The sequence below is a fragment of the Trachypithecus francoisi genome, unplaced genomic scaffold (genome assembly GCF_009764315.1).
Source record: "Trachypithecus francoisi isolate TF-2019V2 unplaced genomic scaffold, Tfra_2.0 Lachesis_group4, whole genome shotgun sequence".
NCBI lineage: Eukaryota > Metazoa > Chordata > Mammalia > Primates > Cercopithecidae > Trachypithecus > Trachypithecus francoisi.
The window spans coordinates 30,436,221-30,446,844 of NW_022681469.1; the positions used below are offsets into that span (position 1 = coordinate 30,436,221).

The window sequence follows — 10,624 nt, forward strand, 5'->3', positions numbered from 1 at the left end:
TTGAGCCACCGCGCCCGGCCTCTCATAGTTATCTTAAGCTTCAGAGGCACAGCCATGCAAGTTCAGAAAGCATTACACAGCATACAGTATATAAAATAGTTCCTTCTTTACAGTCCACTAGGTGGCACTAGAGTTCAGGCCACAAGCTAGTAAGAGATTTAAAATTTGTACTTGCAGTTTGAAAAATTATTTATTTATTATTATTTATTTATTTTGAGATGGAATCTCACTCTGTCACCCAGGCTGGAGTGCAGTGGCATGATTTCGGCTCACTGCAACCTCTGCCTCCCAGGTTCAAGCAATTTTCCTGTCTCAGCCTCCCCAGTAGCTGGGACTACAGATGCCCACCACCATGCCCAGCTAATTTTTGTATTTTTAGTGGAGACGGGGTTTCACCATATTGCCCAGGCTGGTCTCGAACTCCTGATCTCAAATGATCTACCTGCCTCAGCCCCCCCAAAGTGCGAGGATTACAGGCGTGAGCCACCGTGCCCAGGCTTAATTTTTTGAGACAGGGTCTAGTTCTGTCACCTAGGCTGGAGTACAGTGGCATGATCATGGCTCACTGCAGCCTCAAACTCCTGGGCTCAAATGATCCTCCACTTCAGCCTCATTGGTAACTAGGACTACAGGCATGTGCCACTATGCCCAGCTAACGTTTAAAAAAATGTTGGCGGGGGTGCTGACAGGGTGCTGTGGCTCACACCTGTAATCCCAGCACTTTGGGAGGCCAAGGTGGGTGGATCACGTGAGTCCAGGGGTTTGAGGACAGTCTGGGCAACATGGTGAAACTCCATCTCTACAAAAAATACAAAAATTAGCTGGGCATGGTGGCGTGCACCTGTAGTACCAGCTACTGGGGAGGCTGAGACAGGAGACTTGCTTGAGCCCGGGAGATGGAGGTTGCAGTGAACCAACATCCCACGATTGCACTCCAGCCTGGGCAACAGAAAGAGACCCTGAATGGAAAAAAAATTTTTTTAATTATTATTATTATTTTTAATAGAGATGGGGTCTTGCTCTGTTCCCCAGGCTGGTCTTAAACTCTTGGGCTCAAGCAATCCTCCTGCCTCAGCCTCCCAAAGTGCTGGGGTTACAGGTATGAGCCACTGTGCCTGGCCTGTACTTGCAATTTTGAGATGGAGTTTTGCTCTTGTTGCACAGGCTGGAGTGCAATGGCGCATCTCGGCTCACGGCAATCTCTGACCCCCAAATTTAAGTGATTCTCTTGCCTCAGCCTCCTGAGTAGCTGGGATTTCAGGCACCTGCCACCACACCCAGCTAATTTTTTTGTATTTTTAATAGAGATGGCGTTTCACCACGTTGACCAGGCTGGTCACAAACTCCTGACCTCAGGTGATCCGCCCGCCTAGGCCTCCCAAAGTGCTGGGATTACAGGCGTGAGCCACTGGGCCTGGCCTATACTTGCAGTTTTCTAAATGAGTTGTGCATAGGCTCATCTCCATGCCTTTGCTCCCATTGTTCCCTCCACTGAGACACCTTTTCCTAAGTTGGCCAGCAGGCCTACAACCTATGCATTTTTAAAAATTGAGATCCTCTAAGAAGCTTTTCCTGAACATCCCTCTCCTGCCTACAAATAACTTTATGTACCCACTATCCTGTATACATATTCCTATCACAAAACCATGACATATTATTTGTTCATATGCTTTCCCCCCCCTACCTCGTGTACATTTTGAGGCAGGTAGTGGTTGAGATCCTCTAAGAAGCCTTTCCTGAACACCCCCCTCCAGCCTCCAAATAACTTTATGTACCCACTATCCTGTGTACATATTTCTATCACAAAACCATGACACATTATTTGTTCACATGCTTTCCTCCCACTACCTTGTGTACATGTTGAGGCAGGTAGTGATGAGGTATTAGCTGATGCCTGGCATCCAATTGGTGCTGTACACAATGTACCAGTCAGGATAGGTTAAGTTATACTTCAGTTCACAAAACCCCCAGATATCAGTAGCACAATTTCTGTGCTACGGTGCAGGTATCAGTCACCTTGCTGAAACAGGCCCAGTCCTTTTACTGGGCCTGTCAGATTGGACAGATTAAGGGCCCTGCGCCATGGCATCATTCCAGGACCTACACTAATGAACAGTTCCATAGGAAGCATTGCTGGTCACTGCACAGAGGGAAAAAGAGGGCCTCGCAGATATCTCCAGCACTGAAATGCTCTCACATAGAAATAACACAAGTCACTACCACTCACAGCTCATTGGCCCCAAGAACTAATGACATGGCCCCATCCAACCACAAGGGGGTGGTGGCACACAGATCACGTCAATTAAACTAAACCACTTGGAGGAGAGACTTAAGGTATAGGCTCTTCAATTGAAGGTTCAAAAATACCCCAAATTAGAGGCATGAGAATAAGAAAACATATCAAATATAAGAAATACAACTAGAAGAGGGTAACTACTGGCATATGAAACTCTGAAACCAGAGAGAAAAAGCCAAATAGATTTTTGAGTAGTACTATGCTAACAAAATAACAGTCATATAAACCCCGCCAGCCACAAGGGAACCAACTTACCATGTACCCAGAAGGTGGGAAACTGGAAATACTTGATAAATAACACTAGTGACAACCACAGTGCAATAAATGAAAGTGATGCTTAACCCACAGGCTTCTAGGGTAGTGACACTTTAAGAACACACAGGAAGAAAACTGGCTTAACAGAAGACGCTATACTCCATTGTTTCGCTTTAGCAAAGGTAAATCAAATTAATAAAATGATGCACATGCCCAGATGGGAGTGTAACTATATTGTCACAGGCAGAGGAGTGAATACAATTGTACATGGGACAGGGAGTACAAGAGTGGTGGATACAAGAAAAAAAATAAAACAAAACAAAACAAAAAACCCTCCAACTTTGAGTAAAGGCCAAGTTGCTTAGATCTGGGAGGGCAGAAATAATCATCTGTGTGGTGTAGACACTTTACCAACTGACTTTGAGAACAATCCGAATTAAGCATACTTTTTGGTAGGTAAAACATGCTGAAGAGTACAGAAGAAAAAGCTCATGGCCTCCTGGAATGACAGTCCTCTTTGTCCCAGAGACTCAAGGAGACGGGCTGGAAGTGGTGATCACTTTTCTTCTTTACAGATCTAGTCATGACAGGCCTGCAATAGTCGTGGCCTAGGCTCACACAACTGGTTGATACCGGGCAGACCCAACTGCCTCTGCCCCAACTTCAGAGGTCTATTGATACTATGTTTTAAACAAAGTGATTTAAGCACTTTCCTGCTCCAAAGTATTGAGATATTAAACCTCAGGTCTAGAAATTAAGAACCTCCCTACCGCAAATTTCAAGAGCAGAAGTCAACATGACACACAGTAGAAATACATATTCCACTTTATTAATTAGAAAAAATCATTTAAGCCACATGGTGGCCACAATGTCCGTAACTTGAGCAGGCTTTGGTATCCCACCTCCCTCTTCAGACCAATACACACTATATTGGAGGAAGGACTTTAAAATGTAAAACAATGAGAAATGGGCACTGAACACTCCATCCTCTCGCTCCCAACAGCCCACCCACACACCTCTTCAACTGCTATCCAAACATGGAGGAGCTCTTGTGGAAGAGAGGCTGAACACCAAATAATTGAGCATAAGACATTCAAGACTAAAGGAATCCCTGGCAGATGTTTAGGAAGCAGGGTTGAAAACATCACCATCTCCCAACAGTTGAAGTTGGGACATCTAAGAGATGTCAGAGCCATACTGCTGAGAAAAGCACAGTATACACCAGACCCTGGGGTAAGCTTCTGCGAGGTAAGGGTGAGACCAACCTATCTCACAGCCATAAGCAATCCATTCCCACCAGTGCATTAAACAGGTTTTTTCTTTTTTCTTTTTTTTTTTTTTTGACATGGAGTCTTGCTCTGTGGCCCAGGCTGGGTACAGCAGTGTGATCTCAACTCACTATAACCTCTGCCCCTAGGTTCAAGCAATTCTCCTGCCTCAGCCTCCCAAGTAGCTGGGATTACAGGCCTCTGCCACCACACCCAGCTAATTTTTGTATTTTTAGTAGAGACGGGGTTTCGCCATGTTGGCGAGGCTGGTCTCAAACTCCTGACCTCACATGATCCACCCACCTCAGCCTCCCAAAGTGCTAGGATTACAGGCATGAGCGACCGGCCTAAACAGGCCTTGTCCAGGCAATGAGCATCCAGTTAGGCAGGTCCTTCAAGGCCTAGTAATAGTTAGTTCTCTGGTTACACTGGTGCTCAGCCTGCCTTCTAGGAATGGGATTCCCTTCTGGACATGTGTAGGTCAGTGTTCCAAAATATGGCCAGCACAGAAGGAGGTCTTATCACATGCTTCTGGATGGATGGTCTGGAAGGCCCTTGGTGGGTTCTGTGTTGGTTAGTTGGCTTCTGGTGGTCCAGGAGGTCCCAGGCAATGGGTTCTCTAGTAAGCCCTCTAGGGACTCCATCACTCTAACAAAGATGGAGAGTAGCGTCAGCACCACACCTAAAAGGTAGAGGTTCAACACATGCTTCATGGCTGAAAGGACCCTACTCCTCTGCAGAGAAGGAGAGCTGCCTTCTCCTTCTGAACCCTGAGGAAAAAGAGGAAAGGATTAATCTATAGCCTTTTGGGGGTATGCATGCATCCAGCCCTGACTCTTCTGTCCTCTCACGGGGCTGAAAGAGAGGCTTAGCCAGTGAGGGACACAGGGACCAGGGGATGTTCTTGCACAGCAACTCTCCAAGAATATTTTACGTTGCAAACTTCATGGCTACGGAGCCAGTCTTGCTTCTTGGACTAATTCAAGAACACTTCTTAAAACGTTGACTTTCTTAGGCCAGGAGCGGTGGCTCACGTCTGTAATCCCAGCACTTTGGGAGGCCAAGGCGGGTGGATCACCTGAGGTCAGGAGTTCGAGACCAGCCTGACCAACATGGTGAAACCCTGTCTCTACTACAAATACAAAAATTAGCCAGGCGTGGTGGCACATGCCTGTAATCCCAGCTACTCGGAAGGCTGACGCAGAATCGCTTGAACCTGGGAGGCAGAGGTTGCAGTGAGCCAAGATTGAGCCATTGCACTCCAGCCTGGGCGACAAAAGCGAAACTCCGTCTCAAACACAAACTTTTACTTTCTTGAAAACTTTGTTCTTGCAAGGCACAATGCACAACCCCTGTGCTACAGTGCAGGTATCAGTCACCTTCCTGAAATAGGCCCAGTCCTTTTGCAGGGGGGTGGTGGGTAATGGGAAATATAAGAACATGCCCTAGAGAAAGCAACCTGCCTAGAAGTCTCTCCCACATCACAGACTGGAGTTAACTAAACTTTTTGCAAGTCCAAATTACTCTTCAAGGGTCCAATCTATCAAGTTCATTTATTTGACAAACATACCATGAATATCTTCAATGTGTTAGGTACCCTGGAATATACTAGGGCCACATGGCAAACCTTATAGACAACGGGTAGTTACCGCGCAACACGCTAAGTGTTGGGACAGGAAGGAGATGGTGAAGGTGCTTTGGGAGGGCATGGCAGGGATGCCTAACTCAGCACCGGTGGGCATGAGATGGGCCACGTGGATCCTAGTTAGGGCCACCTCAGGACAAAACAGGGCTGACGGCTGACTGGGGACCCCAGATGGCAGGGGGCGGGGGCGAGGAGAGAGGCTCCCGGCGGCGCACCCCCAGCCCTGGAACGCGAGGCTGCTAGCCCGGCCAGCACTCTGGCGATGGGGATGGGGAGCCGGGGAAGCCCACGGGCCGCTCACCTCTGGAGGAAGAGCAGGGAGTGCGTCGCCGGCTGTAGCAGCAGGTCGTGCAAGAGTCGGGAGGAAAGTCGGTTACTAAGCAGCAGCGCAGAAGCTTCCCGCCACAAAACTCACCGGAGACAAAAGCGCGGTCACCTGCAGAGCGCCGAGCAAAGCCACCGAGCCTCCGCCCCTTATAGCCGCCGGTTCGCCCCCGGAGGGCACGCGCAAGCGCACTGGAGGCCGCACGCACGCGCCGGGGCGCACACGCAGGGACGCACGTCCGCGGCCCCGCCCCGCGGGCGACGGGGTTTGGGGACTGTCCAAGGTGTTCTCCCGCGGAGCTGTTTCCAAAAGTACACGTCGTGCGGTTTTGAGTCATTGTGTTCTGGAGTGAGACGAGGCGTATGTATTAATCTCTACTGCCATCTCTGCTGTAGAAAACATTTGAAGGAGTCAGAGAGCACATATCCCTCGTCCCCATTAGGTGAAAATCACTGACGGCTTTCGTGTAGGTGAAGCCCTGCAGTGGAGGGTGGGTTCTTCCCCAGAGATTTCGGCAAGCGCTAAATTGTCAGAGGGCACCAGACCCTTACCCACTCGTTATTTTCTTCAAGGACTGAAGAGCGGGTTTTGTTTCACTTCATAGAGGTACCAAGATTCCAAATCCCGAGTTTCAGTTGCCATCGGTATCTCTGGAATGGTGAGGCCCTTGTGCACCACATTAAGCTCTGCAAGCTCTCCTTTCTATGAGAGTTTGTCGTGTCGTTTAAGAAAACGTGAAATACTCCTGGCCCTGGTGTGGGATCCTAACTGCATATGGGCAAGTCACTTGATATTTAAATGGGCCTCAGTTTTCTCATCTATAATGAAGACATTGGCCACTTTTTTCTTTTTTGTTTTTCTCCTTTTTTTTTTTTTCTTGCTGTGTTGCCCAGGCTGGTCTCGAACCCCTGATCTCAAGCCATCCTCCCACCTCGGCCTCCCAAAGTGCCGGGGCTACAGGCGTGAGTCACCGCGCCCGGCCGCTAGATGATTTTTAAGGGTGCTTTCGGCTTGAACTAAAGAACCAGGAGGTCACAGACCAGCCTTATGCCCAGATTTGGGGGCTGGGCTGCCTTACTAAGCACCCCCCACCCACTCAGCCAAGACCGTGCGGTCTGTCTTGAGAGCACGCAACGGGGGATCTCCGAAAGTAGAGTCCCGGAGAGACTCTGGGAATGGGGAGGACCCCCGGGAAGGGATGTACACGCCGCGGAAAGGAAGGCCTCTGGTGGCTTCAGAACTGGCGGTTCCGTGTACCCGGGTCAAGTTCCCGTGCCGGATGGCAAAGAACGCTGTGACTTTCCACATCTCAGCGAGCTCGGCAGGCTCCGCTGAACAAGGGCTGTTGGACGGGAAGGGAGGAGCCAATCCCCACTGCGACCTTTCCCCTCCTTTCCTGGCTGGCTGGCAGTGGTCTGTCGGGAATGAGGGGGTAGGGAAGCCGGGAAAGCAGAAGGTTGGGGCTGGAGGCCTGCTGGCAGGCAGGCAGACATTGGGAACCAACTTTCCTGCTCAGTCCGCAGAACTTTTGGTCCTTCGCTATACCAGAGTTTCGTCTGTTTTTTTGCTTGACTCTGTGACCCTTCTTTCACACTGTTATTAAATAGGTCTCAAGCTGCGAAATCAGTGCCAGATCCAAACGCCACTACTTTGCCAGGTGAAGGCCTTGGGCGAACCCTTTAAGCTTCCTGTAATTTGGTTTCCTCAGCTGTTATGTGAGATCATAACAGTCTTAGCCTGGATATTAAATGAATTAATCCATATAAAGCACTTAGAACAATGCCTGGCACATAGAAAACATTCCATGAGTGTTAGCATTATCTGTATCATCAACTACAAAATTCCCAGTGAGGGATTTTGCTCATTAGCAGCGAGGCTTGGTGAATGAATGTGGGAATTCTACAATGACCCTTTGGGTTCTACTTAGTTTGAATTCTAAATTTATACTTCACACAGCTGGAAGAAGGGATGGGCACCTCTCCAACAATTCTTTCTCCCCATATTCACTGCCACTGTCTAAAGGTCATGCCAGTTGGAAATAAGAAGGGCTTGGGTGAGGGCAGCTCTATGCTTTTCCATCTGTCAGCTACAAATGTAGCTAACTGCATCAGGATTTAATCCTGCTTTCAACACCTTGGCCAGGCTAACTGACCCCTTTGAATTTTAGTTTCTTAATCTGTACAATGAGGAAAATAATCTGTAAAACAGGGTTGTTGTGAGGGTTGGAAATAATGCACATAGAGTATGTCATATATGCTCAATAAATAATAGCTATTATTTTGCTAAAAAGTGTAAAGCCAGATTCTTGTTCTAAATAAACTTGTCACGTGGTTGAGTAAACAAGACCTGAATAAGATAAGATAACTAACAACCCAAGGCAGTGTGGGGGTAGAGCTTAGAAGTAAGTACCTAACTAGGGTAGTAATGTTTTGCTTGGGGAACTGGGATTTTAACATTCACTATGGTTATTTTAAAAAAAAAAAAAAAAAAAAGAGCTGAGTGTGGTGGCTCACGCCTGTAATCCCAGTACTTTGAGAGGCTGAGGCAGGCAGATCGCCTGATGTTGGGAGTTCGAGACCAGGCTGACCAACATGGAGAAACCCCATCTCTACTAAAAATATAAAATTAGCCAGGCATGGTGGGACGTGCCTGTAATCCCAGCTACTCAGGAGGCCGAGGCAGGAGAATCACCTGAACCTGGGAGGCAGAGGTTGCACTGAGCCATGATCAAGCCATTGCACTCCAGCCTGGGCAACAAGAGCGAAACTCCATCTCAAAAAAAAAAAAAAAGATAGTGGAAACAAAATAATCATTCTTCAAGTAACTGATATGTGCTGAACATTTTGCTAAATACATTACATGTATTATTTAATTTTTCTTCTTTTTTTTTTTTTTTTTTGAGACAGAGTCTCACTCTGCCGCCCAGGCTGGAGTGCAGTGGCACGATCTTGGCTCACTGCAATCTCCGCCTCCCAGGTTCACGCCATTCTCCTGCCTCAGCTTCCCGAGTAGCTGGGACTATAGGCACTCGCCACCACACCCGGCTAATTTTTGTATTCTTTAGTAGAGATGGGGTTTCACTGTGTTAGCCAGGATGGTCTCGATCTCCTGCCCTCGTAATCCACCCGCCTCGGCTTCCCAAAGTGCTAGGATTACAGGTGTGAGCCACCACTCCTGGCCTGTTTAATTTTTCTAATGATGCTATGAGGTAGGTATTATTGCCTCTCTTCTTTATTTGTTGTTGTTATTGTCGTTGAGAAAGGGTCTCACTCTGTTTTCCAGACTGGAGTACAGTGGCACGATCACTGCTCACTGCAGCCTTGACTTACTGGGCTCAAGCTATCCTCCCACCTCAGCCTCCTGAGTAGCTGGGACTACAGGCAAACATCACCACACCCAGCTAATTAATTAATTAATTAATTTATTTATTTATCTCTCACTCTCTTCCTTTCTTTTCTTTCCTTTCTTTCTTTCTTTTTTTTTGTAGACGTGGGGTCTCTCCATGCTGCCCTGACTGGTCTCAAACTCATGAGCTCTAGCAGTCCTCCCACGTCAGCCTCCCAAAGTGCTGGGATTACAGGTGTGAGCTACCGTACCCAACCTTCTTTATTTGTTAACTATGCTTTTTCCTCCAGAGGAAGAAGAGACTTTCTTCACCTAGTCTTTTACTCATCTTTCACATCTCAATTCAAACATATTTCCTCTGGTCACCCTTGCTGACCCTCAGGCCCTGTTCCAGGCTCCAGTGTCATGATAGACATTTCTCTCCTAATGTGTTACTTTGCCCTTAGTTGTATTAATGTCTGCATCCCTTCAAAAGCCTGAAAAGTCAGTGAAAGGAGTGTTTGGTCTGATTTTGTTTCCATTCCATCTCCAGCAGCTAGCACGAAATAGTAGTCTTTTGATAAATATTTATTGATTGAAGGAATAAATGAATGAATATTTTACCCAGTATCTTCAGTGAGTACCCATTGTTTCACCAAGGAAAAGTAAATAAGGGCCCCAAGACAAGCCGTTTTCAGGCTCTACCTCCTCCTTGGAACTGCAACCAAGGAAAGCTTTTTATAAGCTGCCCTTCTCCCAAAGCCCCTAAAAAGAAGTGATTCTGAAGTCAACCCACACAAGAGTACCATACTAAGAACACAAGTATTTTCACAAATTTGATCTTATCATCCAGTGTTCATTTAAAGAACATGTACTTACATTTCTGATAAGTATAAACTGGTACATTCTGTATGGAAATCAATTTGTCAGTAATTGTTTCCCCGACCCCCGCTTTTTTTTAAAAAACACCTCAAGACCATTGAGGTGTTAAAAAAGACCACTGAGGCCGGGCACGGTGGCTCAAGCCTGTAATCCCAGCACTTTGGGAGGCCGAGACGGGCAGATCACGAGGTCAGGAGATCGAGACCATCCTGGCTAACACGGTGAAACCTCGTCTCTACTAAAAATACAAAAACTAGCCGGGCGAGGTGGCGGGTGCCTGTAGTCCCAGCTACTCGGGAGGCTGAGGCAGGAGAATGGCGTAAACCCAGGAGGCGGAGCTTGCAGTGAGCTGAGATCCGGCCATTGCACTCCAGCCCGGGGGGACAGAGCGAGACTCCGCCTCAAAAAAAAAAAAAAAGACCACTGAGTACCATTTGGCAATATCTGTAAAAATAAAAGCATACACATACCCTTTAGCCCAGAATTCAATTTTTAGGATTTATCCTTACAGACAGACTTCCACATGTAGAGAATGGAGTATGTAAAGGTAGTTGTTACAGCACTGTTTGTGATAGTGAAAGACTGGAAGAAACAGCCCATCGATAGAGAACTGGTTAAATAAAAGATGG

At 47.4% G+C, this 10,624-nt stretch overlaps 1 protein-coding gene across 4 annotated transcripts; it reads right to left on the minus strand.

Annotated features, from left to right (window-relative positions):
* Positions 1-3,358: 3,358 nt before the first annotated feature.
* On the minus strand, positions 3,359-8,331 carry HILPDA (hypoxia inducible lipid droplet associated). 4 transcript variants are annotated; one of them, XM_033193208.1, is made up of 2 exons: positions 5,766-5,984; positions 3,359-4,589 (listed from the first exon to the last, which is right to left on the minus strand). In XM_033193208.1, exon 2 carries the CDS (start codon positions 4,530-4,532, stop codon positions 4,341-4,343), a length of 192 nt encoding a protein of 63 aa, XP_033049099.1. In that variant the 5' UTR covers positions 4,533-4,589; positions 5,766-5,984; the 3' UTR covers positions 3,359-4,340. The 4 variants fall into 4 exon arrangements, with proteins under 4 accessions (XP_033049099.1, XP_033049097.1, XP_033049100.1 ...); XM_033193206.1 differs by having other exon boundaries at positions 3,359-4,588; positions 5,756-5,980; XM_033193209.1 differs by having other exon boundaries at positions 5,880-5,954.
* Positions 8,332-10,624: the final 2,293 nt, after the last annotated feature.

What these genes read in the sequence shown, in the direction of transcription:
- HILPDA (XM_033193205.1), bottom strand. Translation starts at nt 6,126, where the DNA reads ATGACTCAAAACCGCACGACGTGTACTTTTGGAAACAGCTCCGCGGGA. An exon ending in TCCCTGCTCTTCCTCCAGAG is followed by an intron (nt 4,590 to 5,765) that starts GTGAGCGGCCCG and finishes CTTTTTCCTCAG; the next exon opens with GGTTCAGAAGGAGAAGGCAG.